The following is a 26,943-nucleotide window of genomic DNA, read 5'->3' on the forward strand; positions in this document are numbered from 1 at the left end:
GCTGCCACTCATCTTGGACCTTCTTGGTTTTTAGTGTCACCTAATCATCATTCAGTCTCCTGAGGTAGAGAAACTAGCCACGTACTCAGGAATAATGCACATTCCTCATAAGCTTGTGCTGACCTTTAGGGAGTAATATCCCCAGTACGTCTTCAACTTAGAACAGGCTTACAAACCACACTGATATTGCACTACTTTCCTATGGTACAAGAAGGAGGCTGTTTCCCTTTTTTTTATGGCTTAACCTTTTCAGACCATTTTCCAACCACTTTTTTGTTTGTCAGTTATTTTGTTGTTTTTTGTGTCTGCATGAGGCTGGGTAGGATTTTGCCGATTTTCTTGAAAAGAAAGGCTGTGAGAAAGAGCCAAGGACACATATTTAAGAAATAAAAAAATCAAACTGTGGATAAAGGTACTGGGCCACCTACACAATACACCTACAGGAGCTTTTATGACATCACTTTCTAAATCCATAGGCATAGTCGTGCAGTGTGGGTTCTCAAGCGCATGGGATGAGTCAAAGACTTGCATCCCCGAAACCATGCCTATGTAGCACTCCCTGGGTCTCTTCCACCAGCCCAGTATTAGTCCGTAGGCAGTACAGTATCTTAATTTGAAAAGACTTGGTTAGAAACACCAAAAAGCCCAAAACGGGTCACAATATGGCAGTCGTCAGTGTGTGCTTTCTTTACTGTGTCTCCCCAAAATGTTACCCTCACAGGTTTTTGTTAAAATAAGTTACTGGTTGTCTTTGAAGCAGCTATAAATAAAATTCAGCTTTATGGTGCTTTACATAGTATACGCCAAGCCTACCTCTTTCTGTTTAACTTTGATTTGTCCTCCTATTCATTTACACATTTTTATGTCTATGTTCTACACTGTATTATACTACAAGTTGACAGAGAAAAATGTCTAGTATCCGTTCAACTTTATCAGCAACATTTGGGGTCAAATTAGTTAATGTTGAGCTTTATCCCCCAGTTTATTACATTTCACTATAATCTTGGACATGATCTTTTTGTTCATTTACATAAAAATGTTTCTGTATGTTTTATCAGCAGTGGACTGTATGATCTGGGTGGTGGTTTTCATATCGCAATGTCTACGAGACCAAATGAAAAACTTCCCCACAATGATCAAAAGTGGTGTACCAATACTTTTGTCCACACGCTGTTTCCTGCAGTCATTACTACAAGTGTAGCAACACTATGATTAAGATCAGATCAGCCACATTTTGGGCACATTGGGTAATGGAGCATGACGGTACAAGATTAAACGGGAAGGATTTGCAGTCTGCTAAAATTGAATGGCTGACTTTATGAGTGTTTAAGAGACATGTCAGTCTCACACATAAAATATAAAATATTAAACTCCTCCATCACACATTTAACACTCCACTGATTCACTTATCTAAAAGCAGTTTTTCCACACACACAGGCACTTGCCTATACTGTACACAGTATACACTCGAAAGACAGTTGGGTCAAATGTAACCCAATTTGTCACGGCTGTGTTTTATGTGTTTTGTTTGTGGCACATGTCTGATGTTTGGTTTTATTTGACTTTATTTGAACTGATGCAAGATGCAATCGGCATGTAACTACAGTGTTTTGTTTTATTTGAACTGATGCAATCCACAATAACTACATCAACTCTCATAAAATTCCAAGACTGTCAATCAATTGAGAGAAAAATAAGTTTTTTAAACTACTTTCAGATTGTATCTCATTAGTTGAATTGCCTCTTTATTTTAAGCCACAGCTCTTCACCATGTTGTCACCAAGACAGTGAGACAAACGTCAATTCAAAGTGCTCATCTCATTAAGGATTGAATTATGCATTGAATGTGACATTGTGGAAAGTAATTTCCAATATTTTATGAATCGAAAATGCCAGTGATGCACGGAGCAGTAATCACAGAAATCACTGGTTTCAGTCTATTCACACTATGCCATCCATTGATTACTTCACTTGAATAGTTTTATGAATCTGAATGCAGCCACATGTGCATTCATGCAATATGTTGACCGCTGGAAGGTCTACAAAAATGTCATTAATTGCGCTGAGACTTTATACCTGCATGCCCACATTGTGTGTAGCCTCTGTCAATAATAATGACTAGGTGGGCTGCAAGCGTGTCTGCCATATCATATTTGACATGTCCTGTAACAACACTCAGTTCTCTTGAAAGAACTCGTACTACTTACTGCCCACGTACTAGCAACAAAAGCTTGGGAAATCTTCTGACATTTTACAATCCGTCTGACAAACAGACGCCTTGTTCAAATTTTATGTAAATAATGCACCATTTGATACACAGGGTGCTCATTATTATATTTCAACGCAAATGTCATGCAATTCATGTAGTTCTTGGTCTGTATAGCAATGAAATCTTTGTATTGCTCCTTTGGGCCAAATGTCAAAAGGACTACTGTCCCTTTATTATGATCTCCGCTGTTTCAAATCCATTCTCACACTGATTTTCAATGTTCTGTCTCTCAGCTGACAAGATTATAACATTTTACATCAGTCTGATAGAATAAAGATACATTCTGATATGGAAACAACAAAATATGGTATACAGTGTGTGTATATATGGTGGAAGACCAAAAAAAAGATACAAATAAACTTCAGTACTCCACGACCGGTAGCCCTAAAGAAACACATGAGCTAACCAGTGATGGGACATTGTGAGTTTCTAGGAACGTTGTAGAAGAGATCATTCAAAAATGAACTAGATATTTGTAAAAAAAAAAAGAAAAAAAAGTTGGGTATTGATTATTATCTGTCTCAAAGTATTGTGAGAAGTCATGACCATGATCAATGTTTTCACATAAATTAATATATTTAATTATTATTTACAACAAAACATATCTCACTAACATTAACAGTGCACCCACAGTTCACTCATGCTGGCCTGACTGTTCCAGTCACAACTGTATAAATAAATGTGATGAAATAAACACGTTCTTGCATTTTTAATCTCAAATATTAAATATTTTGCGTGTTATCCATTTAAATTGATGAGTCATCTTTGCTCATTTTCCCACCATGCACAAGTCTCTGCTGTAGCAGGCCACAGCGAGGGCAGGTTTCCCCATTTGGCCATATTGTGCAAACGTCAGAGGATTTTTTTTTCTCCCCCCCCCCCCACACTCCCGGCCGGAAATGCCAACATGCAACAGCGGGCAAGCCAGCACACAACCCACGTCCATGCTCTTGTTTTCTAACATGCATGTCCTGCGTAACAGTGTTGCAAAGTATTCTGTCCCCCTGCGATAACTTAAAATTACAGTACTGGAGAATATTAATCAAGTCAGCAACAAGTTAATGTTAAGTAGGTTCTTTTATCAGAAGCTAATGCCCAAAAAAACACTTAACTGATGCTAATCTATAACACTTGCAGCCTTGCTTACCTTTTGACTCGACATAATAGTGCATATAGTAGTAGTCCATTTTGAAAGTGACTCTAGATCTGTTAATTTCAATGTAATGTGTTATTTAACAGTAAGGCAGAAGTGCAGACAGAAAACTGAAGACTCGCCGCCCCTCCACACATCTGATATGCATAAGCAGAATCCTCCACTGTGAAACAAGAAACACGCACACAGAAAAGTCAAGTTGACACTCAATGGAAAACAAACTAAAGGATGAAAGTGAATTACATTGAGGTGTAGTCCTATCATATTTATTTGACACCAAAACAATTTAATACTGTAAAACTTGTATTTATAACTACTAGAAATACGAGTCTTGAACACAGCATAGATAAAGACACCTTCACAAATACTGCACCATTATTCTTTCTTTCAATGAACATACATTTGTTCCTGTCTGCTCTGCCCCAAATTGAAAAAGCCAATAAAAATTGTTGTTTTTCTCGAGCCTGTTGCCATCTCACAAGAGCCTAGAGCTGTCTCTCTGGATCCAACCATGCCTCCCAGACATCAACTTCGACCAGTGTGTTGATACACCCGCAAACTTTTACTGGCTCAAGCAAGAAAAATCAAGGTGCTAGGGTGTTTAATGACAGAATAAATCCACCAAGATACTTATAGGAATTGATATTCTGACAAACACAACCCAGGCAACCAGAGTGCTTCAGCGGTTGTCGAAAAGAAAGACTTGGCCAGCCTGTTTAGACAATGTGAGGTTCAAGAATTTAATTTAAATCTTCCACATTAACAACTGTGTAGTTTGTCGCAAGACATTTTAGTCATCTATAGACCACTTTTACAGATGTAATACCCCTTGTCTGTGTAGCACATCCGACCGCATGTAATTGTATAAGTCTCACAAATAAAATAAAACAATAGATTACAAAAATTATAAATAGCATGCACCAAATTGTGTGTTCACTCAAACAGATTGTTCATGCTGTTAGCAACAAGACCGCTGCAAGTAAGAGTGTTTTGCATTTTAGGTAACTGATGGTTTCTATCATGGAAAATTTGGGAGAGCACTGCCAGCGTAAAATGAAGATAAATTTTAAAGTTAAAGTTAAAGTTACAGAATGTCACGCATGAGTGGGAACTGAATGTAACGGCGATCCTGCGTTAAATTGCATTAAAAATTTGGTATCGCACATCCAAAAACCTCTGAGAAAACTCAGCACCAATGGGCTCTTCGCACAAATCCACTACTTCCTGAACTCAACACCACTCCTTCATTTCCTGTCTTTCATGACTGGACGAGCTGATTAATCCAGGTGTGCCTGATCTCAGTAACTATAACAACATTGGCCAGACAATGTTTTAAAAGACAGGAAACAAAGGTGTGGTATTTAGTTCAGGAAGTAGTCGAACTGTGCAAAGAGCCCATTACCGCAGTGTGCTGGAATAACGGCAACTCAAGGAAATGCAGAGTTGAAAGGTGTTTTGTTATAGGTGATATGGCATGACCCCTTCTTGTGATTGGCTCCAATCAGCCCTAAGCTCCAAAATTGCACTGATGAAACGATTATGTCACAATAACTTTCATGTCTGCCATTTCAAAATTGTTTACATGAGATAGAACTTCCTTCTCCTTGTTGCCTCTCATTTTCCCTGTGCCACCTCCTTGCCAGAGTACTGCAGTAATTGTTAAGCACAGCTGTGCCGGTTTGCATGCTTTCAGACGTGGTATGCAAAAACTGCAAAATCAGCCATCACATTCCATCTCAGGATAAATGAATTTATTGCAAAATGAACTGTGCAGCAATTTTGCCTGTTTGGCAGATGCAACACTGCAATAGTAGATCGGCTTCCACATTGGTTTGAGTGAAAAATCAAGTTTGTTATAACAAATCAGATAACCATTTATGTATGGAGCTTAATGACTAAAAAAAATGAACCAAATCGCAATGAGATCTTGGGGTTCAAAACTAAAAAGACTGTTTTGCGACTTTCAAATACTGTAAATATATTTAGAGGAAAGCTATGATTATCAAGGGAAAAAGCCCAAAAAGTGAGCACTGACATTCAAGGCACGCAGTGGCTGAAGACGAGCGGAGAAGACACAGCGATTGTGCACGGCGAAACAGTCGATAGATCATGAAGAGATCAATCAACAGGCTCCCAGAGACCGGCCTCTGTCCGGACATGTGGGGACAGCAGAAATCAATGACGAGTCTGAGTCACGGGCAAGCTCACCGCAGGCGTCGATACATCATTGCAGGAGATGGACTGACAAGGACAAAACAGGCACGGGGCTTTTTCTCTCCCGGGGCTAAAGGGGGGCTTGACCGATACATTTGGGGGGATTGAGAAAATAATTTATTTTAAAAAAGTTAGAATATCAAATAGAACGCTTGGGGGCTTAAATGTGGCTACACACATTTTTGACGGGGCTATAGCACCCCCAAGCCCCTGTGTAGGGCAACTAGGACAAAAGATGAGTGCAACTGAGAAGTGAGGACACAAATTGTTCGATAAAAGGAGAAAGACAGCAGAGAAACAACGTAATTATGTAATTCAATGGTACTGAAAGATGAAATGGCAGCCTTGAAATCCGCAGAAAGCATTTCGAGTTCAGCATCTGAGTATTGTATCCATCCCTAACTCCACTTCACGCAGCCATAGACTAATGATGCTTTTAGGCCCTCGTTCCTTATCTGTCTGGGGGAAAAAAATAAATAAATCAGTCTGAGATTTGGCAGAAGACATATTTCTTTTGCTGTTCCAAATTTATACGTGGTTCTTATCCATCCTTGCTTCTATTGTCAACTTCTTTGTGCAGAAGAACAATGGATGTGTTCAGTCTTTGTTTTCCTCTATCAAGCGGCAACAGGAGCGGGATCTGCTTAATCTGGCGGAGGCGCTTGGAAGTTTAGATGAGCACACAATACACACAAATTTTAAAGAAAGAATCACGCTTTTATATTTATGCAGTCCAGGCAAAATAAATGTTGCGTGAGTGGTTGCTGTATGGGCGGCTCCGTCATATGAAGGAATTATAGCTAATAACAAGTAATGAGGAAAAAATGATGAAAGAGCATGTGTTTGTTCAAATTGCTACTCAAAAGATTTCAACCCTTTACTTCAAGCCTACACAAAACGTGATAGTGAGCTCGTACACTAGATAACGTTTCCGTCAATGCTTCTTGTACAAGAAAATTTTAATTTTAATTAAATTGCACTGGTGTTCATCAAATCTATGACCAAGATTAGAATTTATATATATATATATATATATATATATATATATATATATATATATATATATATATATTATTAATCCTTTAAAAAGTTGCATAGCATGAGAGACCTGAGAATATTGTTGGCAGTAATCTGTTTGAGGCTCATGCCTGATTACATTTTATTTAAATTTACTTGTATCAAATATTAGTTATTTTGATTAATTATCAAGCCTTTAATTTAGTAGGTGTCTTTAATCCAGTCCTACCACTAAATTGAATATATTTGCTTATTAAATAATTCATAATAACCAAAATTTCCTAGCATTAATTAGATTTACTGTATAAATTATTGGTGTGCATCTTGGTGCTAAGTATAATATATCATTTTTGAATAGTGTTCCTTTGAAGGCAATAATTCATGGTCATATTAATTTCTAGACATTGCCAAGACCACACGTAGTATTACCATATCTCTGCATTCACATTTTGACACAAGAATCTATCATATCAGCGTAACTAATAACCCACATGGGTGGAGGTGAGAAAGAAATGGGTACATTCACTAAGAATGCGCTGTGTCCAGTAATAGCGCAAAATATTACACCACAACTGCACCTGCAGGCTGCGCCCAATTACCCACCTACTCACTAAGGATATTGCTCTAATCATATACCGGCGCAAACACGCCCACAAAACTGACAGCTTGGAGCAAATTTGCACCTGATTTACCACACATGGCAATGGATTTGCGACAAGAACACGGTTGTTATAGTAACAGTTGCGAGAAAGATGAAATTATCAGAAAGCGAGGTTGGACCGAGAGTAAGCGTTTAGAGCGCCATTAAGCTGTACAGAGCAGAGAGGACGACAACGACGTAATTCATTCAGTTGGCGTGGGCGTACAGTATGCATCTGGCACATAAAAATTATCGTAAAATGCCTCCCCGCCATTGCCAATCAGCCCGGGTTACGTCATGTGTCCTAAACCAACATAGTACATGTCCCCCTCCATCTCTCTCTCTCTCTCTCTCTCTCTCTCTCTCTCTCTCCTACGTTATCAACAGGGGGACGGGCAGTCGGGTACCATGCACTGCTGTCATGATCCCGGGATCGAGGTTGCGGCAGGTTTACATGCTCTCCATAAACGTTATTTGCGTCATGCAAACTCCGTGTGGCTATTAGCGCTGGCGTTAGTGAATTAGACGCTGTATATCAACATTTGCATTGGGGTGGGCATATTTTGCGTCAAATGTATGCAAATTACCTAATTTACATACGCGCAAATAACACCAGCGCACCAGGGCGCAATCTGGTTGGCAGCGCACTTAGTGACAGATGTCCCCCATCTGTGCATGTTTAGTGAATTAGGCGCTCCGGGATTGCTTCATTTTTACAGGTTAGCACCACACAATGGCTACGCAAACCTTTAGTGAACCTACCCCAAAAAGTGTTGTAAGATGGTGGGCTAAACCAACAAGAGACTGGTAACAACAAGAAGTCCAGCAGTAATAGTTGAGGATTTTTTTTTTTATATGAAAAAGGCTTCACTAATGTACCTTTTAAATCTAGGTTTGAAACTAAAAAATGAAAATAGCACTTTAATTTAAAGCATTGTTAAAAATATATATGTACTGTTATGTCTGCAAATCTGAATGCATAGTGGTGCATTATTATTTTGTTCGGAGTGACAAATGCACTCGATGCTTCTCTTTATAGAGTCAAAGGTCTCTGTCTTTCAAATGTACAGTATAAAAAAATAGTTTACATGGGACTGTCATATTACATTCCTTTCAACATTATATCTGCTCACATAAATACTAATGCTAGCAATATGACTGTATAACAGAACTGCAGTATGCCAATCATTTAGCCTAAGGTGAGTGACCTTAACAGGCAACTTTGACTCGCTCAGCCAGCTACATTTTGCTATGCTAAGTGTGTTTACCCCACATTAGGAGAGGCCAAAGAGGAAGAACATGACATGCAGCAGATTACCCCGATCAGAATGGGGTATATGCCACGGAAGAGGCGGGACTGTTTTTTGCACAACAGTTTGTTTCCGGTTCAGTTTGCGACGTGTGGGCTGCGTCAAAAATACTTGTGCTTCCGACTTTGTGCCCCTGGGTTGCGCGTTCGCAACCCGGAACGGAAATAAACTGACGTGCAAAATCACGTCCCGCCTCTTCCGTGGCATATACCCCATAAGCACAGTATTTAGTGATAGAAGTTGGCATTTTTCTTGCCCTTCTACTTCCTTCTTCTCGTCTGCAAACTCCCAATCAAATGAACGAAGGCGACTGTTGTTTACACACTGGATACGTCTCTGCAATCACATGGCCTATATAATGGCGTTGCATAGGGTATGTTATTATTTAGGGAATAAGATGGCAGAGATATTTGCACTTTTATCCTTTATACACAATTTCTAATTGAATACTGGAAAATTAGATGTAAGTGGTGTATTCCTTTAAAATAGAAGCCAGGGCAACAGATATGATAAAAACAGCAGAGGCCCCAGAACTGAACCCTGTGGAGCACCAGATGTTTCATTATATATGTTAATTTATATTGCACGTTTTTGTCCGACCATTTTCTTTTTTTGCTCGACATAGTATGAAGGGATGAAGAAATCACACAACGTACCATCACAATGGCCACAAGTCGACTCCTGAGCACACCAAATCCCCTGCAGCACAGATAGGCCAAGCAATGTAGCCTGCAGCCAATGATGGCCAATCAGGGTATATCGTCATGAATCATATGTATCAGGTAGGTGTCAAAACCCTGAAAAAGACTCATCCGAATGCCTGGGGTTCGATCAAACCCAGGTTAAGAACTACTGCTGTTGATGTTCATCTGCACTTGAGACATGGCTTCCAAAACATGACAGTATTACAGACATCACGACAGGAGAATTGCGTCGCCTGCAACTTGAACCTCTTCCCTCGATGAACCCACGGCAAGCTTGACAAATGCCTGAGAGGTGATTGAGTGACTGAAAGTAAAGAAATGCCCAGAGGAAAAAGCAATTCTGGAGCAAACCCTTCAACAGCTTCCTACAACAGAGCTGCAGACACCCTACAGCTTGAAAAATGATGAGGAATAACTAACTCACCGTTTGATGGTTACATCAACTAACAGCCAGGCTTGTTGCTTAACCACGCTCTTTGAAGTTTAATTATACACACTCAGAGAAATACATTAATTAACATTGGCATATGCCTTTCTATTAAAGTGTAAACAAACAAACGATAAATGCTGAAGGCAGCTCTATTCATAATGCATGCCTTGGCTTAATCCATAGGCTACAACTCTCTACTTGCATCTTTGGTGCAAAATAATTAAATGATTAGTGGAAACAATGTGTACAACAGATCAACAGATCAAACACTAAGGCTACACATTTCATACTTTAAGAATTCCACACAATTCTCGACTATAAATATTCAGCCAGCTTGTCAAGCTCTGCTAAGAAGCTGAGCTAATCATCCATCCAACTTGATCATCCCAGTGAATTCTTCAAAGAACAACTACTTTCTTTCATTTTTTTTTTGTCTGGCTATGCATGACTCTGCAGCGTTACACTTGAATACTGCATGTGCACATTTAAAGTGATCAGCCTCTGAAGCTGCATCACTGGCCGCTGCAACGGGTAGAAACACGTATCATTAAATCTATGGGCCCTTGACTGACAGCTGGGGAAATTATGTTTTAAATTTGTAGCATTGAATTGTTCTCACAAGGGGGGGCAAACCCTGCCTTTGAGCAACACGTTGTACCAAGGCAAAAATGTATAACCTGCCATGCAAAACAAATGCATACAGGTTGTCAGCTTTGTAAATATTGTTCAATGCTTGATTGTCAAAACGATTTATTCACAGTTGTACTGTGCATCTTTGTGGCTGCTTTTCCTTTGAGTTCACCATAGCCTTTTATTTTTACGAAGTAAATGTGTTTCTTTGAATTGGATGATAGCCTTGACACACGTTCAAGGAAATGAGACAATTGTTGTACGTTGGCCGGTTATTGAGCAGAATGACACTGCAGTTCATCATTTCAGTGAAAAATGCTTTCCAGTTCTTTGGTAAAAGAGGAGTGATACTGCAAACGAGGGGAAATTGGCAGGCAACCCGTGTGCAAGATGCAGACATCCACAGGAGGGGCATTTGGGCGGACGGACCGAACGCCTCATGGGACATCCATTTCCACTTGGCTGGCTGCAGATCCAATCATCAACCAACCAGCAGGGGAGACGAGAGCTCTGCCACTGAACTGATTTTTCAGAGCATGACAATATTTAAAATGCAAAATGTATATGGTACCTGCAGAAATGAGTCCTGTTGCTCATCCCTAAGGTCATTTGGAAGCCAAGCAATTACGTTATCATGCCAATTCTCGAACCTAGCAGTTCATTGAGGATACCATTATGTGTTTATTCACTAATCAGTGACAGAACCTGAGCCTGACGAGGGGCCTGAGGGTCTGTCACAGAATACCGCTACCTCCCATCGCCCATAAACTATCAACAAGGCCAGGGAGATACGTTCTGGTTAAATTTACAGCCCTGAAAGCAACTGGAGGTTAACAAAGTACCATGGCTTCGACAGTTTATGTACTGCTGTAAAATTGCCACCATGATTAAAATGCCTGTTTAGAAACAATAGTGAAGAAGTTTCTTTGAATAGTGTTTAGAAAAAATCTGCTTGTTGTTCTCCCCTCCCTCAAATGCCATGTCCTCGTAAACTTGGTTGTAGAAATTGACCTTGGCCTGCGTGTCGGTAACATGGAAGAAGGATGGCTGGCCTCCACTTTGTAGGTAACACAGGGTACTTTACAGAATGTGTGGCACGTGATTTATCTCCATAAAAATAAGGGCATTTTTCTTCAGTGATAAATATTTTAGAATGTAAAACAGGGAGTGGGTGTGTTTGTAGTTGATAAACTGTTGAACAGCAAGTACGCTACATTTATTTTCACTGCTTTGCTTCTGAATGTCGCTAGTTGTTTGTAAATACTTTTAGGTGCTGTGTCCTTGCTTGCACATTACATTGAGTTGCCTTGTGTATGAAATGTGCTATACAGTATGAATAAAGCTGCCTTGCACTTCTGTTGCATAATAATGATTCATGTTTTGAATGTAAGCTCGGCACGTGCTTGTGGGGATATTGCTGATACGTACTCCTTCCACATTGTTAAAAAAAAGTGTGAACACAAATGTGTCTTTGTCTAATAGTGTCCTGTGATTGACTGGCAACTAGCTCAGACTGTACCCACCCTCTCACCAAAATAGCCCTCGACCCTGATTAGTATTTAGGGAAGAAAACAGATGGCTGGATAAATAGTCTATGGGTGTGCTGTATTATTAATTAGCGAATATTTCATGGTGAACTAATTTTAAGATGAAGATCATTTTTCATCCAAATCAACACATAGCTGCAACAGAGAATTCACATGTATTTGAAAATAGAGAATCTTCAATTGTGTACAATACATATACATAGCTAGTCACTTTGCTTTTGTATCACTGACTTTTTCACACCTTGAGTCTTGAGTACACATATGTACTTTACCCTTAAAAGGAGCCAAGAAATACTTTCTAAAATTATGAATTTTCACTCGAGTAGTGTAGATTGGATCCTGTGGAACACAATTAGACCCCCACTATTAACCAAGATAAGCTCAATATGCATTACTAAGAGACCGTAATGCAAAGGAGGGAGCCTCAGGCTAAGGGCCGCAACATTCTATTCCAAGATTAACACCTGAATTACTCTCTGTTTCTATTCGGAGGTGTCATCCAGTGTGCACTTTGGCAAGTGAATGCATTTCCCCTGTTCATTTCATGAGCAAATAAAATCAGATAAGCCTTTACAACATGGTGACATTTAAAGTTAATTTATTTAAGGAAACTAATTGCCATCTATCAGATATTGAACATAAGGTTTTAAACTGGCCAGTACTGTATTTTTCGGACTATAAGTCACTCCAGAGCACAACTATTTGTAGAAATATACATTAACTCAAAATATGGCCAGGTCATGTTCAATTTTGGGCTGAGCTGTACATAAAACATAGTGATGACGTTGATAATACAGTAAATCAATAACAATCATTTGTAGTGAGTGTTTATTAAATACTTTAGCCTTAACTTGTTTTGTGTTACTCCTTAAAAAATTGTGCGACTGTGCGAGAGTGTCCTTGCAACATCTTAGTTTCAAAGCACAAAAGCTCAGTCATGAAGCCAAATCCCTATAAAGTGCTACTGAAGTTCTTGAGATATGAAAAGAGGAAAAGAAGTTTAAATAACACACCCACTGAGGGAATTTTTTTAAAATGTATTTTTAAATATTATCATAATATTGCCAGATGTTTTCAAATGAATCATATAAATACAAATGTGGTCTATTTTTAGAGTTACTGACAGAACTGTCGCTTTGAAAACATGGCTGACTAAAGTCAACACAGCTCTTGTTAAGGGCAAAATAAGGATCTTCTTGGTGGCACTAAAATGAGCTGTATCATTGCTGTGCAAAGTATACTCACACCTCAGTGGTAGTGAGTGTGATTTTTCCTTCACTTACTATAATTAGTAGCAGCTCCGACAAACAGTTTTCACAGATCTTGAGACCTGCACTACCTACAATGCTACGCTGTGTAACAACTGCTATTTCAGGTAAACAGAAGTCAATATCCCAAGTTAAGTTACAGTATTTATCACCTTGGCTTTATTCTCTACTGAACAAGTTTTGAAATATGAATTCCATTAAAATAAATAAATAAATACATACATACATAAATAATTAACTCCACACAGAAACAAAGTATAACAGATAGGAAACTATTCTGCATGGTGAGACGTGTAAGAGCTTTAGCAAAGCAAGGCAAAGCAACACAAGGCAGTTTAATTTCTATAGCACAAAGCAACTTCACCGAAGCAAAGAAAACATCTACAAGTATCAACAAACACAACAGTTAATGACATTCAGAAGCAAAGCAGAAAAAAATTAAGTAGCTTACAAAAATAACTAAAAGAACATACACTGACAATGTTAATGCTGACAGGAGTCTTATTATTATTTGGTAAGTGTCTGACTTATGTGCTGAGTTTCTTTTATTGTTGGTTTCCTTGGCTCTGTCTATCTGTACAGTAATTATGATATACAGTGGAATACCGCATACACATGCGGTTCGGTTTCAATATTTTTAATATTATTTTTTCATTGTCTCGCCATCTACCCTCAGTGAGTTATACTTACTGAGAACTTGGTAATGCTTAACAAAAATGTAATTGAGAAGCATTGGCTTAATTCAATGGGAGAATACGTGGAAAGCCAGATTTGATGAGGAATATCCCATATTTTAGTGTTGCTTCATTCAAGAGTGTGCATCTAGCATGAGGGTGCGTATATGGAAAACTTAAGTCGATGGGAGTAGCTGTGCAGCCAGAAAACCAAGCAGTAGTGCCCCTTTCTAGAATCAGAACCAACTAGAATTACTAGATGAAATCACAGAGAGAATCAGCACTTTGATCAGAGCATTAGGAAAATAAGTATTTAATAAAATGTCATCTAATTGGAATCAAATGTACAATAAGCATGGTCAGAAGTTATCATTTAAAATGAGTCTGAGCTATATATTATGCTGGATGTTATAAAGTACTATTTATTATGTTCATACACTTAACTGGTGTTCAATCTGATCAGGTTAGGTTACATTATGCTGTTAGGTTCTGTTCCGGTTAGGCCTCTCTGCTTGGTGTTTGCATGTGTATGTCCAGGGTGCTCGCCACAACCCAATAGGCTCAAGCTCACCCATAACCTCTTATTCTTTGGAGAAATGCTTATAAAAGCAGTATAAACACAAATGAATGGATGAAAGCTGTAGAAGAGCAAACACGAAGTACAATTTTATCCAGACTTGCTCTAAGGACGCACAATGAAATGATTGCCTTGGTTACAAATGAGTCTTGGGGCCATTTTCATGACCAACATAAGTCCGGCATCAGGTGCGTCGCGAGTCTACGCAGAGGCCGGTTAGACCGTGTGTTGGTAATTTTGCAGACATGCGGTAGCCACCACATTTTGTTTTGGACCATTATGGGCAGACTGCATTGAATGCAAATCACAGAGGCTCCTCTCACACTCTTGCTATGTCAGAATGCACAGCATGGCACAGAGCGATGCAGCTAAATCCTCAAACTGGGCAACGAAGCTCACGCCTGTACACAAATTAGGATATGCCAGCATTTCTGCATCCGCTATCTAGTAAGAGTAAGAGGTCTTATTTGCCCTATTCAGATTTTATTTTTGACATTGATCTTTTACCAAATCCATGTGAAAATGAGCCTGCTTTTCTGTGTGAACCTTTGACAGCTAAGTGAATAAGAATGTACCATAATTACCTGAGATCTTTCTCTTCATCTTTTCACCCCAATTTTCTTCTCAATTCTCTGCTCACCTTTCAACATGTAACTTGTGGTCTCTGTCTGCTCTTCCATTTTACCACAACAACCAAAAAAATGCTTCGTTTTATTTGAAATGACATCCATTTCCTAGTGTTTAGAATGACTTCTTTTCTAATTATCTGATGTCACAAAATATCAAAGGTACCAATACTATTCTAAACCTTTTTGTGAAACAAGTAGTAGATTATTTTTCAATTAAGTCAATCCATCTTCTTTACGTATTAATCCAAGTGTGCGCGTTTTATTGTCATCGATCCATGCTAATGTGATTCCAAAGTGTGAAATGTTGAACGTGAGCTATTAATATAGCACACTAGAGAAATTTAACAGACTAGGCAAATACGGAAGAGGGGGCTGTGTCCCCCTGACCCATATAACAGTACATTAGACACAGAATAATTCCTCGTCTTGTGTCTCTCACTCCCTTAGAGACAAACACACGCGCACATGCAGTACACACACAATTGGTGTCTGACATTCAGGCCCCAGAATGTGAACAGCTTTGACCTTTGGCAGTGGCATTTTGAAAAAATGAACCACTCTCACAGGAATAGTCTAATAGTTAGTTTCATCCCCTGGACGATGTTGCTGTGTGAGCTGCCAACTAGAGAGAACTGTAAAGTATGCCATCATAGGTCATGTGCACATATGCACGAGCAAACAAACGCACATTCAGAGTTGAAACGTTGGCAGCGAATGGGCATCAAGAGTGTTGTAGTTGTTGGAGTGAATATTTTTTTTTAGGATCAGCAAACAGATATTACGCAGGTAGGTTAGGAAAGGTAACTACAGTGGAAAGACTAAACACAATTAATGGGATAGCTGGTCAAGCTCGATTCCGTTTCAGTTTTCTCATGGTAAATAATGTGAATTAAAAAAAAAAAAATCACTTTGATGGCCAAATTCCATCCATCCATCCATTTTCTTGACCGCTTATTCCTCACAAGGGTCGCGGGGGGTGCTGGCACCTATCTCAGCTGGCTTTGGGCTGCAGGCGGGTACACCCTGAACTGGTTGCTAGCCAATCGCAGGACGGCCAAATTGTGGACAGTTACTGGAACCAATATTTTGTATTTCTGCACACACATTTATTGTTCTTGAGAGCTGTCCTTACCTCGCTTTTTTTATTAATAGCGAGCCAGTCGCCATTCTACGTCACTAAACAGAATACGTTGCGACGTAAACAACACTGGCGGCATACAGTTAGGCCAAAATATTTGGACAGTGACGCAATTTTCATGATTTGGTCTCTGCATGCCACCACATTGGATTTAAACGGAAACAACTACAATGGAATTGAAGTGCAGACTGTAGACTTTAATTCAAGTGGTTGAACAGAAATATATCATTAAGCATGTAGAAATTGTAGCTACCGATGGTTTTCTTTTTTTGTCAGCCTCAGGATGGTCTGTTTCACCACTATTGAGAGCTCATTTGACAGCATGTTGTTTATTCACAGCAACAGCTTCCAAATGCAAACACTGTTGTGTTCGTGTTGATAATAAATGCTGAGGATGTTGGCTGTTGCTTCAATTGCCATTTATTTCACCAGGTCGACACATGCACACACCATCCGTCTTTATCCACTCTTCCTCATCACTCCTTTTAACACTGATTGACAGCAGCGACTCCTAGTGGTAACACTGATCATAACATCCCCCTTTCTTTAAGGTGATGAAATCAACGATAAACATTAATATCAACGTAAGTTTGATTTTTTTCAAATTTTTGCAAACTCCAACATGCTCGAATGACATATCAAAACGAACATTTGATTTAACATTTTTTCTTTTTTTTTTCTTTTAACATCAACTTTATAAATCCAGTCGATCCGGTTTCCTTATTTCTCGTTTTGACCTTCTCAACGCACTTTTGTCCGGTGGAATGTTTGCATTACAGCTCATTGGAGGTTTTGGAGTTGTTATTCCAAGCGGTCCAGGGTGAGCGTTGTGGGATTCACTGGATGCTTGTGGAGTCTTCAAGAGACTACGACGATTTCGCCTGAGCACTTGTCCATCCTCCGTTATGACTGTAAATGATCTTGGTGCAACTTCCTGTAATACTGTTCCTTTTGTATTCCAACCATCCGCATCCTCAATCCTAACTGGGTCGTTGTTTGCCAGTGGAGACAGTGGCCTGGTTGAAACATCATAAAATCGCTTTTGTGTCATCTTCTGTTTTTTTAGCTTGTTCTCAAGTTTCTTTTGTGTAGTAGCATTTGAATATGCAGGAAGCTTTGTGCGTAGCTTTCTGCTCATCAGTAGTTCTGCAGGTGACAGTCCGCACTGAAGTGGAGATGCACGGTAACTTAGAAGTGCCATGTACGGATCAGAATCGCTATCCGCAGCCTTCTTCAGCAGTTGCTTTAAGATGTGGACACCTTTTTCTGCTTGACCGTTTGATTGTGCATAGTGGGGACTTGATGTCACATGACAAAACTCGTACTGCTCTGCAAACTTTTGCCATTCCCTGCTACTGAAACATGGTCCATTATCACTCACCACAATGTGTGGAATACCATGCCTGGCAAATATGGATTTGGTGTGTGTGATCACGCATGTCGATGATGTGTTTGCAAGCAATGCCATTTCTGGAAAGTTAGAAAAATAATCAATGATTACAAGATAGTCTTTTCCTTTAAGGTGAAACAAGTCCATCCCTACCTTGTGCCAAGGGGATATGGGCATTTCCGGTATCACCATTGGTTCTTTGCTTTGTTTGCTTCTGTGTTTTTGACACGTTTCACACTGACTCACAAGAGTCTCAATGTCCTTGTTTAGTCCAGGCCAGTACACTGACTCTCTCGCTCTCCTTTTGCATTTTTCTATTCCGAGGTGTCCTTCATGTATTCTATTTAGTAGATCTGGCCTCAGATGTTCTGGGATGACTATTCTTCCTTTCTTCAGCAATAGTCCCTCAACAAAACTGAGATCTCCTCGAACATGGTAATAGCGAGGGCATGAACCAGCTGGCCATCCATTGTCCATGTTCTGAATAACACTCTGTAGCTCAGTGTCATGTGTTGTTGCGTCAGCAATTTGTCTGGTTCTTACATCAGATACTGGCAAAGCACTCAACACCATGTTTATGTGACTTTCAATGTCCTCACCAGTTGTACTCACGCCGCTCTCAGCAGGTGCTCTGGACAAGGCATCTGCAAGTACCAAGTATTTTCCAGGTGTATAGACCAGCTCAAAGTCATACCTTTGTATTTTCATCATTAAGCGCTGGATGCGCGGTGACATCTCGTTGAGATTCTTCTTGATAATGGAGACTAGCGGGCGGTGGTCAGTTTCCACGGTGAAAGACGGCAGTCCATAGATGTAACTGTGAAACCGTTCCAACCCGTATGCCACGCCTAAACACTCCTTTTCAATCTGGGCATACTTGCATTCTGTTTTTGTCATAGCCCTTGACGCGTAAGCTACTGGCTTCCAGTACTGTCCCTCTGCTTGCAGAAGTACTGCTCCAATACCATCTTTGGATGTGTCAGTAGACACTTTGAGATTTTTTCTATGGTCGTAGTAGGCTAAAACAGGTACTCCAGTAAGAGTTTCCTTTAGTCTTTGCCACTCTTGCTCATGTTTTGCAGCCCATTTAAAGTCACTCATTATGTAACAGCTCACGGATGCAAGTTGTTTTCATTGTGAGGTTGGGAATAAATTTGCCTATAAAATTTACCATTCCCATTATGCGCAAAACGCCAGTTTTGTCTGTTGGTTTTGGCATGTTCAGTATTGCTTTTATTTTGTCTTGATCTGGTTTTATCCCTTGGGCTGTGAGTTTGTCACCCAGGAAGAGAATTTCTTGCACTGCAAACTCACACTTAGCTCTGTTGAGTTTCAGTCCATACTTTTGTATGCGCTCCATCACTTTATAAAGTCTCTGGTTATGCTCTTGGAGAGTCGAGCCCCACACAATAATGTCATCAACATAAACCCTGACTCCCTCTAGGCCTTCAATGATCTGTTCCATTGCTCTGTGGAATATTTCTGGTGCGGATTTTATCCCAAATGGCAGTCTAAGAAAACAATACCTCCCAAAAGGTGTGTTAAAGGTACAGTACTTAGTGCTGCTCTCATCCAGTCTTAACTGCCAGAAACCTTGTGAAGCATCTAGTTTCGTGAAATAGTTTGCTCCTGCCATTTCACCGATGATTTCCTCTCTTGTGGGTATTTGATAGTACTCACGTTTGATGTTCTCATTCAGATCTTTTGGGTCCATGCATGTCCTCAATTCACCATTCTTTTTCTTTGTGACGACCATGGAGTTGACCCAATCTGTAGGCTCCTCCACCTTTTCGATCACGCCAAGGCTCGTCATCCTGTCCAGTTCCCGTTTGAGGGCTTCACGCAATGGAGCTGGGACCCTACGTGGTGCGTGCACCACTGGCTGGGCGCCTTCCTTCAGCTAAATTTTGTATATAAAGGGCAGTGTACCAAAACCTTTGAACACATCAGCAAAGTTATGTACAATTGCATTGGTGTCACATTTCAAATCTGTCTCAATACAGTACACGAGCCCTAGCTCTTCACAGCTCTCGTCACCCAACAGTGACTCACATTTGTCACTCACCACAGAAAAGTGTACAGTGTGCTCTTTACCTTTAACGCTGACATTCAGTTTACAGGTACCAAAACACTCTATAGGTTGGCCATTGTAATCTTTCAACCCCAAACTCTTCCTGTGTATTTTGGGTTTTACCTGCATTTCTCTCACATCAGATATGCTAATGAGGTTTGCTTTCGCACCGGTGTCCAGTCTCATTGTCACTATAGTTCCATTGATCAGCAGAGACGTGATCCATTTGTCCTCATTTGTGATGCCGTTTACTTTTACTTCTTCATTTTCCATGTTCACCAGTCCAACAAAGAAGGTGTCACTTAAATCTGTGTCATCCACTACATTTACATGTTTCCCTTTCTTTACCTCTTTCTTTTTAGTAAAACATTGTCTGGCAAAGTGATTCTTCCCGTGGCAGCTGGAGCATACTTTACCAAACGCTGGGCATTCCCTCGGCTTGTTTTGTGATCCACAGCGCTTGCATAAAAACGTGGCGTCCTCCGTCCGCTGTGCAGCCTGGGCCTTTTGGCGACGTCTCCCGCTCTGAAATGACACAGCTCCAACCGGTGCTCCTTCGCTCGTTGGTGGTGTGGCACTTGACATCTCGCTGAACGTTTTCATGTGCTTCTGGGACAGCTCACTTGCCTGGCATATTTTAATAGCCATGTCCAGAGTCAACTCGGACTCACGAAGAAGTCTCTCCCTCAACTTCTTGTCTTCCACGCCAAAAACAATTTGGTCTCTCACCATCGAGGCCTTTAATGTCCCAAAATTACATGACTGCGCTTTCAAACGCAGGGCCGTCACAAAACTGTCAAACGGCTCATTTTGTAACTGCACACGAGACCTAAACATGTACCGTTCATATGTCTCGTTCTTCCTCGGAGTGCAATGCGCATCAAACTTAGCAAGCATGACGTCCATCTTTTCACAATCCTCAGCCGCATCAAACACGAACGTGTTATATACTTCAATGGCCTGTGGCCCAGCAAGAGTTAGCAGCAGTGCTACCTTTCTCGAATCCGGCTTGGTGTCCAATCCCATGGCCGTTACATACAAGTTGAACTGTTGCTTGAAAGCACGCCAATTTTCGTCGACGTTCCCCGTCAGTCTCAGACTTTCTGGCGGCTTCAAATCCATGTCGGCTTCCACGGCGGTTGTCCAACTCACTCAGTTCACTCCTGGTACCATGTTGTGTTCGTGTTGATAATAAATGCTGAGGATGTTGGCTGTTGCTTCAATTGCCATTTATTTCACCAGGTCGACACATGCACACACCATCCGTCTTTATCCACTCTTCCTCATCACTCCTTTTAACACTCATTGACAGCAGCGACTCCTAGTGGTAACACTGATCATAACAAACACCACACCTAGAATCAAATCCAGCCCTTTAACTGTGTATTTGATGACAGGTTAATGAGGGAAGAGGCCATGTTTTAATTTTTTTGCAGCCTTCTGAGTCAATTGTCCAATTATTAGCTGAAAAATAGACAGCTACATTTTAAAGAGCTGTAATTCCTAAACCCTTGCTCCAATTTGAAAGTAATTACTCTCAAATTAAAGCAGAGAGTCTGCACTTTAATTCTATATTGATTATATGATTGTATCTTGAATATGTTTTTGTCAACAGCTAAAATAACAAAACTTGTGTCACTGTCCAAATATTTTTAGGCCTAACTATACATACAAGTAGTTTCTACAGATTTTATTACAATTGAAGTGATTTTTGAAAAATGAATCTCATAGTTATGTTAGTAACAACCAAATAAATCACATGGAGCAACTAGTCATTACAGTTGGGTTCCTTGTAACACTAAACCTGGTAAAACAGTACATCATGAATGCAGTGACAAATGGTGAAAAGCATTGACAAATGACACAGTAACAAAATGAGGAAGGTAATTCTCTACGTATTCAATACACAAAACCGACTTTCCCTTTAAAAAGCCTTCCTTCAGCTGGCTGATTCGAAGATGTGCATTATAGTTGTGCATTGTGTACAACCGAAGAATGAGCCTTCCAGTGATCATTATCTGAGGCAGCCATTCTGTGAGCAATGACAAAGTGATACATTTAAAATGATTAAACAGCAGTATATATTAACTTTCTGGCACATTTTAGTGACTTCAGCACAATTCTTATGAATTTCTCAGCTTGGTCGCACAAGACTGACTCATCTTGAACGGCGCTATCCATTTGGTCGTCACTGAGGCAAAACAGGAGTGCTATCAGGCGGATTTAACGCTCCGCTCCAAGTATCCCTCCTTCCCTTCATGACGCTTATCTCTTCAACGCATTTCCTTAAATGTTCTTTCAAATCGATTTTTGAGGACTGATACATTTCACGGATGGAAATGCAGTATATGGCACCCGCAGTGTTTGGCATTCAGCTTAAACTGCTACTGTTTGTTTGTGGCCAACTTAGAAAATATTGTTATGAATATGCTGTTGCGTTTGGTTAATTAGAAGGACGATACACTGTACCACATTGTCAGATGCAGGGCATACAGTACATCAACAGCTGACTATTAAACCAGATCCCCTTTTGGACTTATTAGCTCAGACTTGGTTGACAAAAGGAGAGACTTCTAATACATCACCTCCTACATGGCCTAGCAATTTGAGTCAAAGTGTGGACTTGTCTGCAATTTCTACCCCACTTCTTACCAAAAGTCAGCTGGGACAGGCTCCAGCTCATCCGCAAGGCTAATGAGGACAAGCGCTATAGAAAATGAAGGAAAGAATGAATGGCTCTCGACTTACAGCTTTAAAGGTTATGAAAAATGAAAATAGTATTGATGAAACTAAACTAATACGTCCAAGAAACAGCGAGACAGTTTGTGTGTCATGACAAGGAATATATTTGGTTGTTTACACATCTTTCGACACTGAATTACATTTGAATATATGACACTTGAATGTGTGAATATGAAAAACCTTGATTTTCAAGCTTGTTAGATTTGTGATTCTCAATCAGTCACTATAATAAAAAATATTTTTAATGTGATTGATGGTTTGTGGGCAGCACAATGGGCCAAGTGATTAGCACGTCTGCTTCACGTTTTTTTAGGTTTGGGGTTTCCGGGCTTAATGTCTGAGTTTGCATGAGCTTGTGTGGGTTTTCTCCAAGTATCCTGGCTTCCAAAACTCACACAAGACTCTCATAATGCATTACCATATATTACTGGTGGCCAGTCCAGTGTCTGCACTTCCTCTTGCTGAAAGTCAGCTGGGACAGGCTCCAGTTTTCCAATGACTTTGAACAAGATGAGCAGAATTCAAACTGTGCAGCATACCAAAATTCAGCCCCCGTCCTTGCCTCCATCCATCTATAAAGGTGCTTTCTATAGCATTTACTCTCAATCAGGGTCGCAGGTGAGCTGGAATCTATCCCATCTGACAGTGAAAAGAAAAAGACCACAGGCAAATGCACACGAGAGAGACTCACCGCCGCTTCATCCTCCCTACTGTCGCTGGTGTCTTCACTCTTGTGGTGGCTAGTTGAGGAGCGAGTGTCCCGCTTGCGGCTGGTGTCTGAGCCCTCCGTCTGTCTCTCTCCATCTAGAGAGGAGGAAAAAAAAACATGGCTCAAAAAGCTGGCAAGCATGGCTGCCGTCATTGTCAGCTCCATTTTAATCATCTTCGCGTAACGAGGATGGTAATGAAGACAAAGTGCGATCCTGATTATGTTATCTTTATTATCATCATTTTTTTTATGGTCAATAGTTGCACTATAAAAATCAAAGCCACACAAATTCATGGAGGAACACCAATAAAGACTTAAAAAAAAAGAAAAAAAAGACAGCAGTAAACATGGTGGGGAGGGGGACATTAATAGAGTACAATTCTCTCACCTAAAATGGTGACAATTGGATGGACAAAAGTTAGAGCCAGTCAATACAGCCCAATGACATTTTGTTCAACACTTGAGTATCTGCATATTTGGAGCAAAAAAAACAAAACAAAAACCAGTGGGCACACATTCAGGTTCGTTTAATTTCATATAACAAAGAAATCCATACCCTATTCACTCTCCTATTGCATTTGGATTGCCCTCTCTTTCATCCCATTTGGTTGACAGTGCTGCTGCTGTATAGATGGGACGCAATAAAATGTGGCGCCTTCAAGGCAAGAATGGGTTGAGGTGGTGGTCTCTCTCTCTCTATCTCTCTCTCTCTCTCTCTGAGTTGGTGTTGAGTCGTAGAAGGTAAAAAACTTCACATATCCTGGTGTAAGTAAGGAACACTTAATTTCACTCGACTTGACACACATACACCTTAAATGGACTGAGAAGGATGACACGCTCTGCTCATCTACACTGGCTTGTAAGCAGATGAAACCATTTTCAATCAAATGAGGGGTGGACTGTATTTTTGTTTTTAAATATTACTTTCAAACTCTATGGTTTATATATATTATAGCTATAAATTTTAGCTCGTTAAAAAGAACACAGTAATATATATATATATATATATATATATATTTATATATTTATATGGCGGCACGGTGGACGAGTGGTTAGCACGTCCGCCTCCCAGTTCTGAGGACTCCGGTTCGAGTCCAGGCTCCGGCATTCCTGGGTGGAGTTTGCATGTTCTCCCTGTGCCCGTGTGGGTCTTCTCCGGGTACTCGGGTCTCCTCCCACATTCCAAAGACATGCATGGCAGGTTAATTGGGCGCTCCGAATTGTCCCTAGGTGTGCTTGTGCGTGTGGATGGTTGTTCGTCTCTGTGTGCCCTGCGATTGGTTGGCAACCAGTCCAGGGTGTCCCCCGCCTACTGCCCAGAGCCAGCTGAGATAGGCGCCAGCACCCCCCGCGACCCTTGTGAGGAATAAGCGGTCAAGAAAATGGATGGATGGATGGATATATACATATATATATATATATATATATATATATATATATATATATATATATACTGTAAAATTTTGGGGGTGCTATTGTTTACTTTGAGTGTGCTGAAGCAACCCCAAAAATATGCTAAATACACGTCTGCACAATAGTGCATTGCATTGCCTGCTGGAGGCTCCATGTAACTAGCCACAACCAAACACACACGCTTGCATGCACACGCACACACACACCAGCGGACAAGACAAGGTGGTGGTGAGTGGGTAGGGTGGCTATAAAGCATAATGAGCGCTAAAGGTTTTCCGATATGTCTCCTTAACAGAGTGAATTGGAGGGAGGAAGAAGTGTGTATGTACGCATCAAACATTCTAAATAAAACCACAATGGCACTTAATAGGGTGCAAACCCCCACCAAGGCGGTATAATCCAGCAAATCGGCTGCATACAGTGACATCTGTTTACACCACATGGGTGTATAATAAATTAATCAAAAAGACAATAAATAATTGAAATAATAATAAAAACATGATGTAAAATGTATAACATGAAAAGTTGGATTCTTGGAAGAATTTAATTCCATTCCAATCTATGAATCTAGACTTCTTAGACACTCCATTTTACATGGATCTGCCTCAAAATTCAATGGATTCTTTCATGGGTGCCCCGCTCTTCCACTATGACAAAAACGAGTATGTTTTTTTTTTTTTTTGTAAGCTTGCTAGCAAAAAACATTTTGGTGAAATAGCTCCTACATCCAAAGGACAATAATTTAACATTCTGCAAGCAAAGTGAGCATCCCAGGAAGGGTTCCAGCATGCATAATTCGGTTTTAGAATGTTTTCCTCCTACAGTGAATACAGTCATGCTCGTTTCGAGCTTGTTGGGATTTCACTGTTTCAAGACTGATGATTGTGATATGATCTAAAACATTTGACCAACTTCCTGAACAAATGCAATGACAGAGAAAATTGCCATTCTCAGATTGCATTCTCTTTCAAACTGCTAGCTAGACCATCATTCTCTTCGATTGTGTGAGGATGTATTGTGTTCTGAATTTCACCCACTCTGGAAAACGAAAGCCTAAGCTTTCAGAGAAAAGTAATACCAGGAAATGAAACCCAAGGCAGCTATCAGTGACAGCAACTTTCAAGAGGGCTCGAGCCATAGGAACCATGCTGTTAAAGCTGCTAGTCGGTAGTCCAACGGTCACGGTTTGTGTAAGTGCTGCCTCCAGGGTTCTTCAAAGCTCAACCAGATCAAAGGGAAGCTCTATCCAACTATGCTTGATACCTGGTTCCATTCTCCATCTATTGTTGAGCAGAAACCTAAAAGCAGCAGGACACTTCCAACTTCTAAGCTTGCTATTCCATCAAAACTTATTTTATGTCTGAAATTTCAAAAACCTGCAAGCAAAATAGTCGACAAGGGGATAGGAGGGGGAAAAAAAATAAATAAAATAAAATAAACTGCTCTTTATTAAGAGCCAACTTGGCCAGGGATCCTACAGGCAATGTCCTGGGCAGATTTGAGATGTGATGTTTTAGGATGCCATCCAGGGTTTTGAAAACATTTCAGGGTGTGTGGGAAACTGCATTTCAGTTTTCTAATTTGAATTTATTTGTGTGATTTATTATTATTATTATTATTATTATTATTATTATTATTATTATTATTATTATTTTTTATTATTTTTTTTATTTTATTTTTTATTTTTTTATGAAGGGAAGCACAGCAGACTAGTTGTACTCCAGCTTCCTCCCACATCGTTGGTTCATAGAAAACTAAATTGCTTATTGGTATGAATGGCTGTTTGTCTATATGTGCCCTTTGCACAGGCATTTGACTGGCGACCAGTCCAGGTGCACTCCGCCTGTCGACAAAAAAGAAAAGAACAAAAAAAAAAAAAAAAATCAACTGGAATACAGAAGGTTATAGAAGTACTGTATAGCATAGAGGTATATAATCAAGATATAGTGATATTTGAATAAAAGGTGTTTTTACAAGTGCTATATCATAGAGCATTGCAGCAGCAACTTTAGCCGCATTTATTTTCAAATTTAGGCTGTGATTTATCTCTACAAGACTGTGCCATTCAGGCAGTCCATCTCAATTGGACCTAAGCGTATATTAAAGGCAATACACGCAGAATGCAGAAAGGTACGACACTTTTTCTGCCACCCACTGAAGTTCACGCATCTCGAAAGTGCCGAGTTCACCACCAGACATTTCCATTCATAGGCCACCCTCGAGGTGCAGCGTGTAGGTGGGCGAGAGAGGAGGTGGTGAACTTAAGCGAGTGCGGAGGAGTCCGTACCAACTGCTGGACTGTGACGGGACTTCCTCAAGCCTCCATGCTGCCTCTAATGAAGTAATGAATAGCTGACTGGCAGGTTAATAGAAGCCAATCGACTACGACTTGTGCCAGCAGCAGGAGGCCATGTGGAA

At 40.2% G+C, this 26,943-nt stretch overlaps 1 protein-coding gene across 1 annotated transcript in view; it reads right to left on the reverse strand.

The window, feature by feature from the left end:
• Nucleotides 1-26,943, reverse strand: part of b4galnt4a (beta-1,4-N-acetyl-galactosaminyl transferase 4a) — a 164,737-nt gene that overhangs the window by 84,899 nt on the left and 52,895 nt on the right. Inside the window, exon 2 of the mRNA XM_077515998.1 lies at nucleotides 23,095-23,207. Within this exon, the coding sequence (XP_077372124.1) occupies nucleotides 23,095-23,207 (113 nt within the window). The remainder of the gene's footprint in view (nucleotides 1-23,094; nucleotides 23,208-26,943) is intronic.

Source organism: Festucalex cinctus, chromosome 3, assembly GCF_051991245.1.
Source record: "Festucalex cinctus isolate MCC-2025b chromosome 3, RoL_Fcin_1.0, whole genome shotgun sequence".
Taxonomy (NCBI): domain Eukaryota; kingdom Metazoa; phylum Chordata; class Actinopteri; order Syngnathiformes; family Syngnathidae; genus Festucalex; species Festucalex cinctus.